Below are 19,889 nucleotides of genomic sequence, written 5' to 3'. Positions count from 1 at the left end.
TCATGGAAGTGTCTTCTGGTGCTCGCTGATACCTGTGGTGTTTGCAGGTGGATTAACTTGCATTAACTTGTCTTTGGCTAACATACACAGAATCTCACATGGCAACGCTTTAAACACTCTACTTGCAACGTGCCAAGCTCTTGTTTTATCTTCGAACTTGTAAACCAGATTTGCTGGACTGAATATATTTTTTAGCAGGAGACGTTATTGATGTGTAACAGTGTTGAATTTTTCTTTTTGTCTTTCCTAGTTCAAAGCAAATCTTGAAAAAAACAAGCAAGGCCTAGAGTCTGACAACAAGGAGTTGGCCTGTGAAGTGAAGGTATTGCAGCAGGTCAAGGCAGAGTCTGAGCATAAGAGGAAGAAGCTTGATGCTCAGGTACAAGAACTAACTGCTAAGGTCACTGAAGGTGAAAGACTGAGGGTGGAGCTGGCGGAGAAAGCTAACAAGCTGCAGGTAAGGCTTTATGGAAGTCCTAAACTGCTGAAAAATAGGCAAGAAAGTATAAGCCTCAAACGTATACAGAAATAACTAGGAGAAACATCTTTCAAAGATGCAGTTACGTTTACGGGAGCTGGGCTTGTAGTTGCCATGGGAGGTGACCTCAGTCATGCACTTGTGTGTACTCGAGGGCCCTTAAAGTGGTGGTGTGCATCTGAAGCAGACAGCCCAAAAAGAAAAAAAATGAAAAGAAAGAAAATGAGCAAAAAGGAGCCAAGACTGGCCTTTTGAGCTATGGCAATGAGTACTTTAACTCAACCTAAAGCACTTCAGAAAGGGGATGGCCCAGTTCTTCTCAGAGGAAGATTCCATGCAGTCTCTCACAGTATCCCATAAGTAGCATAGCCTAAAATAACAAGAGTTGGCACCTGGCAGTAACCTTTGCGCTGATGCTTTGAACCCAGCTGCCACCCTGATAATCCCTGAATCCATGATCCCGTAAGGTATATGGCCCTATAATTAAAGATAGCATTTAACTCTGAATGCAGATATTGGCATGCAGATATTAGAACGACATGCTCTGCTAAATGGCATGCCTGCCATGTTATACCACTGAAGTTCAGGTTTGACTTCCAACTTTGTTTCTAGTCAATCTTCTATATTTTTAGCTAGTGGTATCTATCTCTCTGCTGGGATCTAATGCTGTCTTGCCATGCTTGGGATTTGTTGTTGAGCTTTGTTTTCTGAAGCTCCAGCTCCCAATGGGATGTAGGATTTGCTGTGAAGTCGGCTGCATGGTGTTACCTTTGTACTGCTTGCTTTGCAGAATGAATTGGATAATGTCTCAAGTCTCCTGGAGGAAGCAGAGAAGAAAGGCATCAAGTTTGCCAAGGATGCAGCTAGTTTGGAATCGCAGCTTCAGGATACACAGGTGTGTATGCAGTGCAGCTTGAAATTTGCTCTCAGGCTTTGTTCCTCATTGAAATGCTAACTGCATGGCAGAAAATACACTTTCTTTCATGGTTCTGAAAGTCCCCTGGGTAGAATCTGTATTTCCCATTGAAGTCTAGTGAAATGTGATGTATAATGACTTTTCAGTTACGTGTGGAGCCAATTTTGCAGTATATAAGATTCTGTACTTGATAGACTGTAGCCTTTCAGTTTCCCTTTTATTTTTGTCTGTGGAAGATAAGTATTAAGTCAGGAAAAACCTTTTGAAGCAGAATGTTATAATGTAAGTAAATAAGGTCCTTGGGGTATATGAAAGGTATGAGAGACAATACTGTTGTTTACTTGCAGCTTAAGTTCTTAAAACTACCAGTGTTTTTTTATTTTAAATATTGCAGCTTTATTCATGTAGTCATTGCTCAAATATACTTCTGCCATGTATAAAAACGCTGATGGTGATTCCTAGAATAATGCTAATCATAATTATTAGCATAGAGATCTGTGAGGAACAGGGTTGGGGGGAGGTTGTTATAGCTTTCATTAATTTCTGTTATGACAGAAGTTCACATTGCCAAATTACAACTGTCTTTAAACTGACCTGTACGTTTATGCAATACAGAGAAACTTGGAAGCATACTTGCAGGATTTACTGCTGTATTTTCTTCCTAGGTGATTTTAAAATAGGTACTCTGATTTGTCCTAAAGAAGATAAGTAAATTTTGAAAGTGACTTCTGTGTTCGTTCATTCTTTTAAAAAAAAAAAATATAATCTGTGAACTTCTAGAATGCAGTGGTATGGATTCCCTAATCAAAAATGTCTTATTAAAGTTTGTTTGCCCAGAACAAATGATGAATACTTTCTTGGAAAGCCAGACTGCAGGTGCTTTTCATAAGCATGTCTCTGTACAAAAATACTGCAAGAAAATAATTAAACCTGAAACTCTTATGGAGTAGTAGAGGGTGGTATTCTAAGGCCAGGATCAACCAAACTGAGTTTTGAATATGCTTGTTCATGTAACAGGAGCTTCTTCAGGAAGAAACCCGCCAGAAACTCAACCTGAGCAGTAGGATTAGGCAGCTGGAAGAGGAGAAGAACAACCTGCAAGAGCAGCAGGAAGAGGAGGAAGAGGCCAGAAAGAACTTGGAAAAACAAATGTTAGCCTTGCAGTCGCAGGTAAGTGGTTGTAAATGGCAGGACTTCTGCAAGGCCTGTAGGTTCCAGGTGAGATGGAACAGGTGCCCCAAACCTCTTGGAAAAATGTCATCTTAAGTTGCTAAGCTGCAGTCCATCATATCTGAAAAGCTGTGGTGGTCAGGTGAAGCCCCAGAGAAAGCCAACCATATCATGGGCTGCATCAAAAAGCAGCATGGACAGCAGGTTGAGGGAGGGGATTGTCTCCGTCTACTCCACCATTTAGACCCCACCTGTAGAGCTGCATTCAGCTCTGGGGCTCCAGCATAAGAAGCACTGTGGAGCAGGTCTGGAGGAGGGTCACGAGGATGATCAGAGAGGGCTGGAGCATGTCTCCTATGAAGAGAGAGGCTGTGAGAGAGCTGGGGTGGTTCAGCCTGGAGAAGAGAAGGCTCCGGGGAGACCTCGCAGCGGTCTTCCAGTGCCTAAAGGGGGCTGCAGGAAAGCTGGGGAGAGATCTTGTCAGGGAGTGGAGTGATAGGACAGGGGGTAATGGATTTAAGCTTAAAAAAAAAAAAGGGGGGGGGGGAAGGTTTAGATTAGATACAAGGAAGAGATTATTTACTCAGAGGGTGGTGAGGCCCTGGCCCAGGCTGCCCTGAAGAGCTGTGGGTGCCCCATCCTTGGCAGTGCCAAGGCCAGGCTGAATGGGATGGGGGGCAGCCTGGTGTTGGTCTAGTGGAAGGTGTCCCTGCCCATGGCAGGGCAGTTGGAACTAAATGATCTTTAAAGATCTCTTTCCACTCAAGCTACTCTATGATTCTATGATTTAACTTCCAGAAATACTGGACTGGAATTCTGAATAAAATTTCCTGTGGTCTTCCTCCATTTGCAGTAATGAGTAGCACAACTAACTGTAACGGGAAGAACTTCATGTTGTTTAATATGCTGCTAGTTCACAATTCTTGTGCTGCTTTAACTGGTGATGATAGCTGTTTCTGGTTTTGTACTTTGGACCTGATGCTCTTGTTTGATGCTTTTGTTTCCTTCTCATGATGTACTAAGTATCTTTTTCTTTTGATAAACTTCAGTTAGCTGATGCTAAGAAAAAGGTAGATGACGACTTGGGAACCATTGAAGGCTTGGAGGAAAATAAGAAGAAATTACTGAAAGATATGGAATCCTTAAGCCAGCGCCTAGAAGAGAAGGCAATGGCTTATGACAAACTCGAAAAGACAAAGAACCGCCTGCAGCAAGAGCTGGATGACTTGATGGTGGATCTAGATCATCAGCGCCAGATTGTCTCTAATTTGGAGAAAAAGCAGAAGAAGTTTGATCAGGTAATCTTGTTTCCTGTCATCTTGCTACTTTGTATGACTTTTTAAAATGACATCTTGTTTATATAGTTACTACATAAATGAGTACTGTAAATAGAAGGATCCAGCTAGAAGAGTTCTGTTACGGGTAAATTTGACGTGCACAGTTTGGCCCTTGCTATGAGAAGGCACTTATGATTTCAGTGAGCTAAATTCCATGTTTGAGTCTTGTTAGATTAAGAAATAAGCTTTTTATGTACAAAAAAGAAACTATATTAAGAACAAAATCTTGACTTAAAAAGCATTATTGTAATTCCTTGTAATAGACTAAGAAAGGATGTGAAGACCAAAATAATGTAAAACTTACATAGTCTTGAATAGTAGCTTCCTTTCCTCATCTCATCCCAGAACAGCTTTAGTTGTTTCCTTACCAGCACTTTGATAAAGTCGTGAGAGGCCAGTGAACTTCTGAAGGCCAGTTAAACTTTGAGCATTAACCATTTGATTGACTAAAACACAAGGTGGAAAGGACCTGGTTATAATATTTGAGATAAATTAATTTATTTCCTATGTTCAGATGCTGGCAGAAGAGAAGAATATTTCTGCCAGATATGCAGAGGAAAGAGATCGTGCTGAAGCAGAGGCAAGGGAGAAGGAAACCAAAGCGCTGTCTCTGGCTCGAGCCTTGGAAGAAGCCCTTGAAGCTAAGGAAGAATTTGAGAGACAGAACAAACAGTTGCGTGCAGATATGGAGGACTTAATGAGCTCTAAAGATGATGTGGGCAAAAATGTAAGTACTTTCCCACACCTTATTTTTGTTATACACTGCATGGGGAGTAACACAGTAAAACTCTCTCATTAGAGAAGTATGTTTGACGCTAAATTAGAGACACTAAATTAGAATTTCCATTTTTTGAAGCTGATATGCAACCCAAGGTACTGGAGAGGTGAACACTTAAAATATGGGGTTGGGGTAATCATTCAGGCTTAATTAACATTATCTCTTGAAAAGATGTGAAGGATGTGCAGAGCAGAAGTTGCTGGCCAAATGACTTGTGGCACTGGAGCTAGATTTAAGAGCTTGTCTCACTACTACTTTTTCTTTGTCGCATTGACTATGTCACGCTGCACAGCTCATCTGTCTAATAATCTGCATAGGTTTTTGCTGGGTTCTCTAATACAGACTTAAAAAAGCTGCTCTGCCTGTTCTGATTTGGTGTCAGAACACAAAGCATAGTGTACTGTGTTCATGTAATGCTTTATTTCGCTGTAGTAAGTGCTTTTGTTGAGATACCTGAAGGAGAGGGTCCGATAAATGTTTGTGGCTTAGGTCCATGAGCTGGAGAAATCCAAGCGGACTTTAGAGCAACAAGTTGAAGAGATGAGAACTCAGCTTGAAGAACTGGAAGATGAACTGCAGGCCACAGAAGATGCTAAGCTTCGTTTGGAGGTGAACATGCAAGCTATGAAAGCCCAGTTTGAGAGAGATCTGCAAGCCAGAGATGAGCAGAATGAAGAGAAAAAGAGGATGCTGGTTAAACAAGTATGTCTATTTTACTACACTTCATAGAGGGAAGGGTGTGAGGTTCTTTTGCAAAAGCTCTGGCTTTGGTGATAACTTTCTACTAGAAAAATAAAACTATTTGCTTAAAGATCCCATCCTATAGAAGTCCCTAGCATTGGTCTTCACAAATGATAAAATGTCTTGTTGAAGACTGGCCACTGTCGACTGTTAGTCTTCTACTGAGGGACCTTGCAAGGCAACTGGATTCTGGTCTCCTAACCAAAAGCACTCAATGTGCAAGCAGAGTCTTTGCTATTGCTGCACAGGTGTATTCCAAGGTCACTGGTATGTTATTTGCACTCTCAAGCCCATCCTGTTTGGTGTAGAGTAACAAATCCATGGATCCTGAGATAGACTGAAGGACTGTAAGTGAACTGCTTCCTAAATGACAACCCTGGAAAAGATTTCAGATTTTCCAGACTTAAAAACTCTAGAAACACGAAGCAGATCCAAAGACTTAAGAAATGCCTTTAAAATTTCATATTTTAAGAGATGTTTCTAATTAAATGCTTCTAAAGCTTTGTAGAGAAAAACAACAGTATTTCAATATTCATCACAAGAAAACAAGAACTTAGTTACTGAAAAACTAGGAATTATCAATGTAAAGATCTTGTAGAAAGAAACACAAGCCTTGGAAGGCTTTTGAAGTTTTACAGTGCAAAATGCCATTAACTGGCATGGGATGAGAACAGAACCCTTGACCTAACATGAGAAAGGAAGCTTAATTCAGGGGTGAAAAGTACGTTCTTTCACGTTGGTAACCTGTGTAATAATGACATTTCTCACAAGTCTTATTTTTGCGTAAGTTTGGCTTAGTTCTTGTTGGCTAGCTGCTTAGCTACTTTGCTTTTCTGTTTTGTTTTGGAAAAAAAATAGTGTATAGAATGCTAGTAGCACTGCTGTTTCTAAGAGAATGACTTCATTTTTTTACGGGAGGAAAATGAGGTGATTCTACTTCTTATTTTCCTTTTAGTGGTTCAATCATAACTAGTGACGTCTGCCCCAGAGTGAAACCTAAATGTGGATAGAAGCACTGGGCAAAGAGCTGATCGCTAAATAGCTAAACAGATGAAATGAGAATGCTTCAGACACTGAGTTATTGTCACAGTTTTCTCTTTTGTCAGTTCGGAGGTCTGTGCTTCCAATTTGTGGATTTGTTTTTGCCATCTGCAGTGTCTTCCCCTGTAGATTGCCTTCTGCATTCTCTTGGTCACTCATTACTCAATCAAGTAATGCTCATTCGGCTCTACAAAGGCCTTTTGGATTTTCAGACCATTTGTTAAGATTTCGTGTTTGTTCCATTCCTGGGATGGAGCCTAAGTGTCTTGATTTCACAGGTGCGAGAGCTGGAGGCAGAACTGGAAGATGAGCGCAAGCAGAGGGCTCTTGCTGTGGCAGCCAAGAAGAAAATGGAGATGGATCTGAAAGACCTGGAAGGTCAGATAGAAGCTGCAAATAAGGCTCGAGATGAAGCAATCAAACAGCTACGTAAGCTCCAGGTAAGTACAGCTAATCAACTGAGCTGCTTTGTCCCCTGGTGGCAATCTGTCAAGGGTGATGCCTTCAAACTGCAAACATATCTAATGGAAAGCAAGAGGGGTATCTGACTCCACTGTGCTGGCATGTGTCAGAGTATCTGGCCTGAACTCATCATCTGTTCAAAATTCCTCTCATCCTTTTGTTGCTAAGGAGTTAAGGTTGTCCCCAGTGTATTGTTATTCAATAGTCAACTTTTTGTTTCAACACTTTGCATAAAGATTTACTGAATATTGCTTTACAGACTGCATTTCTTACATTGTGTGTCTTTGAATTTATTGATTTGGGCTCAGCTCTTCCTGACTACTTCTTCCTCAAGATGAACATGTTAAGGCATTTTCAGCCAAAATGCTTTAGAGAAAAAGGAGTAACTTTCAGTTGCTTTAAAAAAATCTGCAAGAAGCCCATTCTTTTCTGTTTGGCAAGAGAACGCAGCCCATGTGTTGAGGATTTATTTTCCATTCCCAGGAAAATATTCAGCATTTGGTAGAGTTCAGTTTTGCCAAAGGCTTTCAGTGCCATGACCCAAAGGTGCGGGAGTGTGAGGTCATGGCAAGACCATGTAAGGCATATGGCAAATTAAATTGCCTTTCTGCCCTGTCCTCTCTATTTCTTGGCAATCCAACCAAGTGAAGACAGTTCTGGAACTGAGTCCAGGCTCAGGATGAGGAGGAGAGGCTAGGTTAAAGCAAGAGGTGCTGGTCCATAAACAGTATCATATTCCTCTACCCCAAAAGAACAGGTCAGATAGAGAGCTGAGCTGTGTACACTTTCATAAAAATCAAATCACTTAATGATCAGATTAAAATCACTTAAAATAAGTGATTTTGTGCTCAGTGGCATTCCAGAGATGTAAGTACAACTTAAATGCAGTTTCTCTCCAACTTTCATACTCTTTTAGCATCTTAAGTCAAACTTGTGAAAATTCATACGCACTGAGATCTTAGCAGTGTGTATTAATTGGAAGCTAAGCATGTGCTACTAGGTTATATGTACAAAATGGTGAATTGCTACTTCTGGACTGAGAATAACATCTTAGCTTGCATACTTGCAATAAGCTTTTTCAGTCAATTAAAGTATATAGATTTTTTTTTCCAAGTCATTCCAAGCTTCCCCTTGGAATTCCAACTTCCACGAGTTTCATGCTTGATTTCAATTGAGCAGCTCTTTATTTGAGCTCTTTTCTCTACAAGAAATATACCAAATAAATGAGGTAAAGCCCTATAATGAGATTTCTGACAAAGAATGAGTGATACAGAGATGAGAAAATGAAGTTTTACTATAAAAGTAACTGAAAAACACATTTAAGTGGAATGAAGGTACTTTGAGGGGGGGAGCCTTTCCTCTTAGGAGATGAAAAGCTACAGAGCTACTAATCTCATGGTTGTCCTAATGCAACATGGCTGTGGTTTTCTTCTAACTACAGGCTCAAATGAAAGACTACCAGCGGGAGCTGGAAGAAGCCCGTGCATCCAGAGATGAGATCTTTGCACAGTCCAAAGAGAGTGAAAAGAAGCTCAAAGGTCTCGAGGCAGAAATACTCCAGCTCCAAGAGGTGAGATTGAAATCCATGACATTTTTTTCTTGATAGAGTAAGAGGAAGATTAGGAGGGGAGAACAAAAAAAAGTAAAAATCTATACTGGTAAGCTGAAGAGAAATAAGAGACAGGAGACCTTTCTCTTCCAATCCCATCACCCTGCTTCCTGCACCAGATCTTCAGTGAGCTTATGGCTAAAAAGGAATCGTTGCAGTAGCCTCCACTTCATTTCTTTGACTGGTCCACATGAAGGCTTTTCTACTGCTTAAATAGACTTGATACCTCACAAAATGTGCAAGGTGGTTCAAAAGTCTATGAAGGGTGTGGTGTACAGTGTCAGTACTGAAACTGATGACTGGAAATATTAAAACCTGAGAATCTCTCCTCAGTGGCCATTTAATTCTGCAGAGCTTGTCACTGTCATCTTGGTTCTTCATCCCTCCCCTACAGGCATGTGTTCCCTCACTGTTGGCAATTTGTGTAAGAGCTCTAAGACTTGCTCTGCATCACTTATCCATCGTTATCTCCTTGTTCTGCCACAAGGTCAAACATTAGCAAAATTTCCTTATATGAAAGACTTTGCCTCTTTTTTTGTGTATGTCCTGTATTAGCTACAAACTGAAGTTCAAAGCAATCACAGATTTCACTACTTTCAGCCTTTACAGGTGGCCTACAACTTACTGGAGCTTCTTCATGTGTTATTCTCTTTTGTGGACTTCAAATTTGTCAGTCTTGCACTTGCAATGCATTTAGTTGTGCTTCTTAGCAAGTGCCTGGGTGTTTCTTCCACACGATACAGTTGATAATATAAGATTCAGTGCTGGTTATACTACTGTGCTCTAATTTTCCGTATTTTTCTTACTTTCATGCTATGTACTCTGGAGGTGTAAGACCCTAAATGACTAAATTCAGTGCTCATTTTACATTATGTTTATTATATTTATTAGAGCATGTGACAATGTTTTCTTCTTATTGTTTAGGACTTGAATGTCACTAACTACTTTCTGCAAGGAACACACTTGTGATATAGTATGAATAATACTGAAGTGGTTTTAGAAAGGATGAGTGAAGCATTATCTTAAATATTGTCAGTGTTCACCGTTAGGGGACAGGAAAAGTAAATCCATTGCAGTCATATGGCAGTTAAGGGGGAAGAAACTTCATGATGATGTGGCTGGTTGTTACCAGCTAGCTGCAACAGCTGCTGCTTCTGCTTATCTATTAGAAGACTTCAGGGATATTGCATCTCCCAGAAGTTGCTGGGAGGCTAAATTGATTAAGTGTTGCAGGATTTCTGAGATGTATAACAAGTCCTTCCTGAAACCTTTGCAGGAGTTTGCTGCGTCTGAAAGAGCCCGTCGTCATGCTGAGCAAGAAAGGGATGAGTTGGCTGATGAGATTGCAAACAGTGCTTCAGGAAAGTGAGTCATCAAATGTATGAATGGCGCATCTGAAGAACTGTGGGCACCAGCAGCTGTGGTTCTCAATAGCCTGCTTGCAAATTCTGTATTAATCTGTGCTTATGAAAAACTCCCTTGTTATGAAGGGAATTGTCAAATTGCTTCTTGTGACACTTGCGATGCCTAGATTATCAGAAGCAAACTGGCCAGTTGCTGTGTATCAAATCTGAATGTGTCTTGACCCAAATACTTCCTTTCTAGGTCAGCGCTGCTGGATGAGAAGCGCCGGCTGGAAGCTCGTATTGCACAGTTGGAGGAAGAGCTCGAGGAAGAGCAGAGCAATATGGAGCTTCTCAATGAGCGCTTCCGAAAGACCACGCTGCAGGTGAATCTGTGGTGTTGTTGGCCATTGCTGTCGGGACATGTTGTGCTTCAACGTGTGGTTAAGTGTGGGCTCTGACTAGCACCAAATGATCTATTTTCCTTCTCCTCTGAAAGGTTGACACACTTAATTCTGAGCTAGCTGGAGAGCGGAGTGCTGCCCAGAAGAGTGAAAACGCACGGCAGCAGCTGGAAAGGCAGAACAAAGAGCTGAAAGCCAAGCTTCAGGAACTGGAGGGATCTGTGAAGTCGAAGTTCAAGGCAACAATTTCTACTCTAGAAGCCAAGATTGTTCAGCTAGAAGAACAGCTTGAACAGGAAGCAAAGTAAGGAAAAAAAAATCTGTTTGCCTTGTTTGCTCTGTCAGTAGAATGTCTGAAACCTCTGTGCCTTAAGTTATTGTAGGGCTGAGATGCAAGCTTAAAATGCAAGCATTAGGTTTCATTATTTAGAAACCTACTGTCCAAGGGACAAACTTCAATGAGATAGTTGAAAAGTGACTGAGGTTGAAACTTTCAGAATCTGTGCTCTTTAACTGAAACTCCTGAATTAATTCTTGAAGTTAACCAGGTGCTTGTGCTGACTGGTAGGCTCAGGATCCACGGGGTGCTGAAGAAGTTTCTTGAGATAAAACATCCCCTTGGGATACTGGTCTCTTTGGCTTGACAGCTTAGATTAGTTGAGACATTCTGAAAAGAAGGACCACAAAGATGCTGGAGGGGCATCTCTCCTGTGAGGAAAGGCTGAGAGCTGGGGCTGCTCAGTCTGGAGGAGGAGGCTCAGGGTGCTCTGATCAACGTGTGCAAATACCTTAGGGGGGAGAATGCAGAGAAGAGGGATCCAGGCTCTTGTCAGTGGTGCTCAGGGACAGGATGAGAGGCATTGGGCACGAACTGAAACGGAGGAGGTTCCATCTGAACATCAGGAGGCACTTCTGGCTGGGGGTGACCAAGCCCTGGCACAGCCTGCCCAGAGAGGTGGTGCAGTCTCCTCCCTGGAGATCTTCAAAAGCTGCCAGGACGTGGTGCTGGGCAAGCAGCTCTGGGTGGCCCTGCTGGAGCAGGGGGTTGCACCAGGTGACCTCCAGAGGTCCCTCCTAGCCTCAGCCATTCTGTGAGATGACACCAGTGCTCTGCAGGTCTGCTTTCCCCAGTGAGTGCTCCCACATCTGTTCTTTCCATCTCAGTCCTTGGAGGGCCGTTTTTTGCTAGCTCATCCTAGAAAGATTGAAAGGAGACTTGTACCACCATCTCCGTTCCTTCTGGCTCTGGCAGAGGACCATGTTATTGGTCAGCAATAATCCTAAAGCTGCTCTGCTGAAACGTTGTGAAGAAGCATTTTGCTGTCCCTCCTTCTAGCCTGCAAACCATACTTGTACTGCCTCAGTGCTAGTACTTTGCTTTTAAAGCTGCCTCCCAGCTAAGCCCCAGGATATTAAAACTGAAGTCAGTGCTGTTAACGGTGATGGGCTTGTTAAGAGGGCTTAAGCCTCAGTTGCACAACGAGGCAAGAGCTGGTCTGGAAAGAACCTTCCAGAGGCTTCCAGCCTCCATGTACTGAAACAAATTGTGGCTTTTCTTTATTCTAGGGAAAGAGCAGCTGCTAACAAATTGGTGCGCCGCACAGAGAAGAAATTGAAGGAAGTCTTCATGCAGGTGGAAGATGAACGTCGACATGCAGATCAGTACAAGGAGCAGGTAGGTGGAGTGGCTTAGCTTTGGAGGTTTGTTTCTCAGAAAAGACAGAAAACTTTGAGCAGAAAAGCACTGTTAAGAAGTGCTTTAATGAAATGATCTGAGGGAATCCTAGTCTTGATGACTAAACTGCTAGAGTAGTTCCTTATTGGCTCCCAGCAGTCAAAACCTCCTTGTGTTAACTCTGTTGTGGCGATCTGTTACGCACCCTGGTCTCCTGGACCCAGGAGCTCTACAGTGTTTCCAGGGATCCAGACTGGAGTCTGCAGTGAGGCGGCGTATCCAGCAGGGGTGGCTGGGGAGACAGGGTGTTAGCTCACCTCTTCGACCTCTCAAGTTGCAGGGTTGCAGCTGCTGAATTTGATCCCGATGACCTGGTTTTGTATTTTAGATGGAAAAGGCAAATGCCAGAATGAAGCAGCTCAAGCGCCAGCTGGAGGAGGCTGAAGAGGAAGCTACACGTGCAAATGCTTCCCGACGTAAGCTTCAGCGTGAGCTGGACGATGCCACTGAGGCCAACGAGGGCCTGAGCCGGGAAGTCAGCACCCTGAAAAACAGGCTAAGGTGAGTGGTGCTGGCACCAGCAGGCAGGGGTTTATCTGGGCCCCTCTGTGCCCATAATGCGTCTCCTGACCATCCAGCTGTGGAACTCCAGAAGCAGACCCAGGGGATGGGTCCAACTGGAGTCTGCTGGGAATGGCTGCCTGAGCCTGATGATACCAAGGAAGTGGCCAGGCCACAAGAATGTTCCTGACAGCTCCTGAGCCTGAGCTCTTTGGAGCTGAAATTGGCAGGTTCCCCTGGGGCTGGTGGTTCAGTCCAGCTGTGGGTAAACATGGCAGAGATGAGACAGGTCTGTCAGGCTTTGCCGGTGGCAAGCACTGATTCCCTTTTTGCTGGCCCACCCTGCGGGAGTGTTTCAGCACCTTTTTTGAGAGCAGGTCTTTGAGATCAACATTTGTAGAGAGTACAGAAGGGGTCAAAGGAGGTGGTGCTAGCGCAGGACAAAAACCATCGTGAGATGCAGAGAGCAGCTGAGGAGGCAGGAGGATGCAGTGCAGCACTTCACAAGCGAGCAGTCGGTATTTTTTTCAAAGAACCTGCCCTGTTTAGTACTTGGTCAGTGCTCGGTGCTCACACAGACGATATTTTTAGTTACTTGGGAATTCCTAAATTAAAGTGGTATAAACTAAGAAATCCTGGAGTACCGGCATGTGTTTGACTGCAGCATGATGACCCCTGTCAGAGAGGGGTGGTTTCAAAACACCTCTCATGGAACTCGTGGTGTGACGTTCCCTTGCAGCGCAGCAGGGAGCTCTTTCGGGGCACCACCAGCACCGTGGTGCTGGCTGTGAGCGGGAGGTGATGTCTGCAGCCGCGTTCTGCTTGTTGTTTGCAGGAGGGGGGGCCCCATCACCTTCTCCTCGAGCCGATCTGGGAGGCGCCAGCTGCACATCGAAGGAGCCTCCTTAGAGCTCTCAGATGACGACGCGGAGAGCAAAGGCAGTGACGTGAACGAAGCGCAGCCAGCCCCTGCTGAGTAGAGCCCCTCACACCATTTGCATGCAGAGACCTTTTACACAGTAGTCGGCAGAACGAGGAGGACTTTCCTGACCACCAAACTGCCTTGTGGCCCTAAATCTGCCTTACAAAATGTCGGCATGCTACAAGGTTACTTATCATAGGTCAACTATGTCTTAAGGCTCTCCAGCCTCACCATACTGTACCCTGCTTCAGATATAGGTACAACTGCTTTTTTATATATAGTAAACAAAATGGGATCGTCTCTGTTCAGTGCATCTATTTTCCAGATACTCATTGTAAAGCCATTTTATAAAGCATCATGTGAAGGATGAAACTTTTTTTTATCAATACAGAAACTTCATTCCCAGAGGGTAGGTGGTTGGGACAGGCCCATTGTCATGACTATGCATGCTTTGTTGTACAGACAACATCCTTCCATTTCTTCTGTGCTCAGATGGCCTCGGCTGTGTTGAGTCTGTTGGATCATTGAAGACCAAACTGCACCTGCATCTTTTTCTCCTAATTGTTGTGATCAGCACACAATCAGTGAGTGAACTGTGAAAAGGCGTTGGGAAGTGTTAGAGGGAAATGTAGGGATGAATGAGTAGTGTCCATTTTTTAACCTGCAATATCATTTTGAAGTGTTCTCAGCACCTGCTTCATCAGTTAGTGTTCATGCAGTACAGGCAAACTGAAATAGCGTCACCGTTCCTCTCTGTACAGTACTTCTGCGTTTGTAGTGTCCTGCTATTGACATGCCCAACAGATCTGTATATATATTAAGGCTAGTATAATGTGAACACCAGTGGAAAATAAGCATACAACACAGGCAAAATAATTTATTAACTTATGGCTGAGTAGTCGTCAGGACATGGAGCCAAGAGGCTGCACAGTGAGACCGTGGCCAGCCTGGTGTCACCGATGGAGCCGGGCCGAGGGCAGCAGCGCCGCCTGTGCGGGGCTCCCGCGGAGTCTGTGGTTTACAGGGGCTCGGAGATGGATGTTGCCTGCCTACGAGTTAACATGCCAGTGGATGTGAATCCTTTTTTTTGTTGTTGTTGTTGTTTTTTTATTTTGAACAGTATTACAGCGAGTAGTTAGCATTCTTTTTGTTTAAATAGCTGAAAAACTGACATTACAGAAAGTGCCTTAGACACTACAGTACTAAGACAATGTTACATATAATTTGCCTATATAACAATGATTTAATGTATTAATTTTGACTGTGCTTCATATCATGTACCTCTCTAGTCCAAGTGGTATTATTGATATTAGTGACAATGAATCAGTGTTAACTAGGAAACTTCCTCTGCCACATGCTCAAAAAACATGGATTTCCTTTTTTTGGTTAAAAGCTTTAACATCTGTCGCAAAGGTTTTGTTGTGTGTGTTTGGATATTTTTAATCAAACTGGCTGTTGACCACCAGGCATCTGACTGCAAATATCTTGTTTTCTTGTATACCCATATTTCTAGACAATGATTTTTGTAAGACAATAAATTTATTCATTATAGATGTGGCCGCCTGCTCTGTTTACTTACAGGAAGAGCTATCTCCTGAGGCTGGCATAGACCTTAATAAATGAGAATATGACTGGAAGCTGCCTTTTCCCTTTTTAGTGTTTTGTGGTTTTTCTGTTTGCTTTGGCTTTTTTTTTTCCTTAAATACAGTGTAAATTACCAGTCAGGCCTGAGCCTTTGCCCTTGAACCTTAATGGCAGTGCGGAGCTGGAGCACAGAGGGAGCTTCGACCCTACCTGCTCATTTTCTACACCATGGCACAGGCACAACACCTTCCTCTGAGCTCCATTGTGGTTTGGAACAAGCTTTGCTCTCTTTATTTTACTTTTTCTTTAACAGATGAAGTTTCTGTCGAAGTGTGGTGTGGTGTCAGGCCTGGGGTGGTGGCAGGAGGGAGCAGGCTGCAGGCAGAGGTGCTGGGGGCTGCAGCAGGCGGGGCTGATCTCTGCAACCTGGTCAGGGCTGAGAGGGCTGAGGGCAGGCTGCAGGCTGGGTCTGCCGGAGGTGCAGAAACCAGGGCAGGGGCTGGGCCCCTGTTCCATGAAGGGGAGCTGGGGGTGTTTGGGAACGTGTGAGTGCCCCTGGGGGCAAACCCCTCTCTGACGGTTCCAGCTGGGAGGGGCTGAGGCTGGAGCTGTTCTCAGGGCTCTGGCCTCAGGTCCCCCCTGGGGGCTGCTGGCTCCCTGCTCCTGCGCCTCCATCAGGGCCGTGCCTGCTGCTGCTCGTCCTGCCGGCAGGGAAGGGCTTTGCCACCCTCCGCAGTCTTCTCAGCGCTGCACGGTTGTGCCTTTGTCCGCCCCATCGTCCACGTGTGTGACTGCCACAGCTGCCTCCCTGCAGCGTGCAGGGCACCCAGGCTCCATGCGCGAGCAGTGCGTGGGGTTTGGGGTTTTCTAAGGGATGGCTGGGGGTGACTGCCTGCGACAAAGGGGTCTGGGTCTGTCCCTGTGCCTCAAGGGGGCGGGTGCCTCTCCCCACCTCCACCCATGGGGCACAGGGCAGGGACTGGGGCTGCTGGTACCAGCCGGGAGCAAGAGCAGTGCCTCTGGGGCCAGTGCAGGGCTGGCCTGGGCAGCAGCAGGAGGGCCTGGGGCTCTGGGGGGGGGGGGGGGGGGTCCCAGGAGCACCTGGGCTGGAGCTGAGCCCATGCCTGTGAGAGCAGCTGTGCCCGTGGGGTGCTGCTGCTGGAGGCAGCGCTGGCACAGCCCTGGCAGGGGTGCACGGAGCCAAAATCGCTGGAGGCTGCAGCTGGAGGCCTCAGCCACATCCCCAGGCTCAGCTACAAGACAAAATACAGCCACTGCCACCTTTTCTGCAAAATCCACAGATTCCACGTTAAAAGAACTTTATTTTCGGAAGATTACTTGCTCAGCTTAGTCATTTTGCTGTTTTTAAACTGCATCAATATCTGTGTCACCTCGGTGGTATGGTACACTGTCCTATTGAAACATGCCATATAGATTTTGAATAAATAAAGCTACAAAGCCCAAGTTATGTACAAAGATCTTAGGCAAAGGTATTATGTTTACAAACCTATGTACAATAAAACAAATGTAAACAGTCAAATGCAGCAGAGGATGCACAGGAAAGGAGGATCATACAAGCCCTAACAGCAAGGGGTGATCCCACCGCCCTTCTGCTGGGGGCAATGTTTTTTTTCTCAGCGCTTGTAAATAAACCAATGTAGAGCTGCAGAGCCAACGGAATGTGATGGACCAAACTGGGAAGAAGATCTTTTTAACCTACTGATCAAACCCCAGCTGGGCTTGCTGGTTCATTTTGAAATCCACCAACTCTGAGGCACATAGACAGAGAACTCGCACAAATACATTGCTTGAAAGACCCACAAGGTACACAGTCGCCCAAAACTGTCACAGAAGCCTGCAGGTGACACTGTGAAATCCAGTCATATATTACACAGATCTGAACATGGTTTTGATGGTTATGGGGTCCTGGGAGGGGGCATGGCATGGGCAGTGCGGCCCATTGGCTTAGCGGCTTCCTAACGAGCTCAGCGTCTCGGTGCGGAGAGGCGGGGAAGGCTCGCTGCGCAGGGTGGCTTCCCGGGGCTGGGGGCACTGGGGTGCAGGCACCCCGCAGACCTCAGCTCATGACAGCAGCCACACGTTGCTGACCTGCCCCAGGTCCCGTGCCAAGGCTCCAGCCCCATTCCCGCTGCTGGATTGGGCTCAGGGTTGTGACAGTGCCTGACAGGTGCTGGGCCTGGGCCGGGTGACCCCAGGGCTGCTGCCACCCCCCTCCTTGCTCCCCCCCACAGCCCAGCCCCAGCCGAGGCGCAGCCCCCCCGCTGCTCGGGCTGCACAGGCAGGGCTGCAGCTGCTCTTGTCCTCCCTCCCCTTCCTGCTCCGGGGCAAGGCCAGAGGCAGACACCCACCAGCTGCACCCTGCACAGCCGTTATTTATTAATCTGCAGTAACTCAGTTACAGACCCAGACCTGATCCCCAGCTGCAGATGTCTTGCCCCCTCCCTCACCTTACCCCGTGTCTGCCTTGAGGGGTTTGAGCCTGCTGGGGAGGAGAGCAGCTGCGTGGTTAAGTGGCAGGATCGTGGAGGGGACGGGCAGCGAGAAGTGTGGCCTTTCAGAAAAGCAGCGAATGTTTTTGTCACACCAAACCTAAGTTAGAGAAGAGATAAAGTGACAGGTCAAGGAGCACCTGGCCAAGGTTTTGCAGCCCCTGCAACAGAGCACGACGTGGCTCAGCTTGTGCGACGCGGCGTGGGGCCAAGTCAGAACATGTCCACTACAGCAACAGGAGAAAGTTAACTATCAACAAGACACGAGGGGCTGTGAGCACAGGGCCTCCTCCAGCAGCAGCCAGGCAGGGACTGCTGCACACAACGGGGCAGGTCGTGTTCCAGCGGGGTGGGAATGGGGAGGAAACTGAAGCAGTTCGTCTCTTGGTGGGCTGAGAAAAGCATCCGCAAGTCCGAACACCACCTCGCGCTGACTCATACGCTCAGGGGGAGCATGCCAGGTGCTGATGAAGGTCTGGAGGCTCCCAGTCCAGGGGAACCTTGATCAAAGCCATTTACTGCCCTGAGAGGAAACAAGAGACAGGCAGGTGAGTGACAAGCAACCCCGGGAGCTGGTCCCGCTCACCTCACCCACCACCAGGAGCTGGAAGACAGACCCACCTCCTTCCTCCTCAGACACCTCACAGCACCCTCCCCGAGACACAAGGCAGACGGGGCAGCGGCTGCAGGGGGAGCCGAGGGGCCCCAGCCTCGGGGGCACAGCCACACTGTAGGCCTGGTCCCCCTGCAGCTCCCCTTCCCCGCGGGCTGCAGCCGCTGCCAGGCCCAGCAGGGCACGGCCGGGGGCAGCTGCAGGGCCAGCTCCAGCCAAGCCCCCGGGGTCCGACACGTGGCTCTGGGCAAGCTCTTCCTAGTAAAGCAGCTGGGGAAGCGTGTACGTACACACGGGTGTCCGCACAGCTCCGGGACAGCCGCACAGCGGAGAAGGGCTCTGCAAGCGCCGGCTGCAGACACTGCAGCACAGCAGAGGCTGGGGGGCAGCAGGGGCTCCCCTGCGAACCGCCAAACCCCCAGGAGCCCCGGGCTCGCCCCCTCCCAGAGCTGCTGTGGGAGGTAAAGCACGCAGAGCCCGCTCCCTGCGGGCTGGGAGAGGGGCACCTGGCTACGACAGCTTCTCGCTCCCTACATGGCTGACACTGACATCTTCTCTAATCAGGCTCAACTCACAGCACCCGGAGCGCACCCCCGCTGCTCACCATCGCCACAGCCTCAAGGCCAAGGAGCAGTTCTTTCCCTCCCTCCCTCTGCCAGGACAGCTCACCCACCCACCGGCTGCCCCGGAGCGAGCACCTCGCCCCCGCGCGCTGCCAGCCGAAAGTGGGAACAAAAAGAAGCTGGAGGGCTCCAGGAGCAGTCAGAAGCAGCTGACCGGGAGCTGTCTGCTCTGAGGCCTCGGGCTGCACCCAGGGCAGCGCTCAGAGGAGCGCGGCCTGACGGCCTGCCAGCAGCTCGCATGAGCAGGGCCTCAGGGCTGCGACAGACTCACGACTGGCCCCAGGACAGACGGCTGCGGGTTCCGCACAGCGCTGGTCCCGTGCTGCTCACACTCACCGCTGACCCTACACCTCCCGGGTCTGGGATGTACAGACCCTGCCAACAAACCCAGAAGCCGCTGCCATTGTGCTGGACAATTACAAAACCCTTCCAGAAGAGCAGATGAAGAGCTCAGCTGCACACTCGCGAGCAAGGTCAGATTCCCACGGTAACCCGGGGCTGTGCTGCTTCCCACACCAGTGCTAAAGCACGGAGAAAACACCTTTTCCATCTCCTCCCCACTAAGCTTGAAATTTCAAGCCCCATTGGAGTATTACTTTGATACATTTAAGAGACGAGTGCCTCCAGGACTGCCTGCAGCAAAACGCTGCTGGAGGAGGCTTAGGGGCAGACGCGTTTTGCTAACTGATTTGAGCGAAGGGGCAGGAAGCCAACCTCCTCCCAACATGACTCTGCAAATTACTTATCAGCTAGAAAGCTGCTCTGCCAACTAGGACAGGGGAGAAACAAAAAAACAAACAGGATTAAAACATGGTAGTTTGCTTCCTTTTGAACAGAAAACTGACGTTCAATCGCAGCAGCATGGAAGGGTCACGTCTGGCGAGTCACATTAAACCCAGGCTCTGCAGGTTTGTCGTGTTTCCCTGGGCAAAACTCGGAGCCCTTCTCGCGACAGACAGACGCTGCCCCACGAGTGCCCTTGCCCCACGTGCTGCGCCCTGCCTGGGCTGAAGTGGGACAGAAGTGACGGCCGTGCCCTCGCAAGGCAGCGATCGGCTGTGCCGTGGCACGAGGCCGAGGGCAGCGCACGCAGCAGGGGCCGCATCCCCACAGGGCTCCAGC

The 19,889-nt window shown here is 47.1% G+C and overlaps 2 protein-coding genes across 11 annotated transcripts in view; one reads left to right on the top strand and one right to left on the bottom strand.

The window, feature by feature from the left end:
• Positions 1-14,988, top strand: part of MYH10 (myosin heavy chain 10) — a 103,067-nt gene extending 88,079 nt beyond the window's left edge. For all 4 annotated transcript variants that reach the window (XM_066980321.1, XM_066980319.1, XM_066980320.1 and 1 more), the window contains 14 exons: positions 251-457; positions 1,269-1,373; positions 2,412-2,564; positions 3,614-3,862; positions 4,416-4,628; positions 5,169-5,381; positions 6,740-6,901; positions 8,365-8,493; positions 9,809-9,897; positions 10,138-10,261; positions 10,375-10,583; positions 11,846-11,954; positions 12,343-12,515; positions 13,351-14,988. In XM_066980321.1, coding sequence (XP_066836422.1) covers positions 251-457; positions 1,269-1,373; positions 2,412-2,564; positions 3,614-3,862; positions 4,416-4,628; positions 5,169-5,381; positions 6,740-6,901; positions 8,365-8,493; positions 9,809-9,897; positions 10,138-10,261; positions 10,375-10,583; positions 11,846-11,954; positions 12,343-12,515; positions 13,351-13,495 — 2,280 coding nt within the window. In that variant the 3' untranslated portion in view covers positions 13,496-14,988. The remainder of the gene's footprint in view (positions 1-250; positions 458-1,268; positions 1,374-2,411; positions 2,565-3,613; positions 3,863-4,415; positions 4,629-5,168; positions 5,382-6,739; positions 6,902-8,364; positions 8,494-9,808; positions 9,898-10,137; positions 10,262-10,374; positions 10,584-11,845; positions 11,955-12,342; positions 12,516-13,350) is intronic.
• Positions 14,519-19,889, bottom strand: part of NDEL1 (nudE neurodevelopment protein 1 like 1) — a 28,421-nt gene continuing 23,050 nt past the window's right edge. For all 7 annotated transcript variants that reach the window (XR_010825954.1, XM_066980322.1, XM_066980325.1 and 4 more), the window contains one exon: positions 14,519-18,054. Coding sequence is in view for 3 of the 7 variants with exons in the window: in XM_066980323.1 (XP_066836424.1) it covers positions 17,967-18,054 (88 nt within the window). In the remaining 4 variants the exon portion in view is untranslated. The remainder of the gene's footprint in view (positions 18,055-19,889) is intronic.

Source organism: Anser cygnoides, chromosome 19, assembly GCF_040182565.1.
Source record: "Anser cygnoides isolate HZ-2024a breed goose chromosome 19, Taihu_goose_T2T_genome, whole genome shotgun sequence".
Taxonomy (NCBI): Eukaryota; Metazoa; Chordata; class Aves; order Anseriformes; family Anatidae; genus Anser; species Anser cygnoides.
Note: the sequence above shows the minus strand (reverse complement) of the source record. Positions and strands in the feature narration are given on the sequence as shown.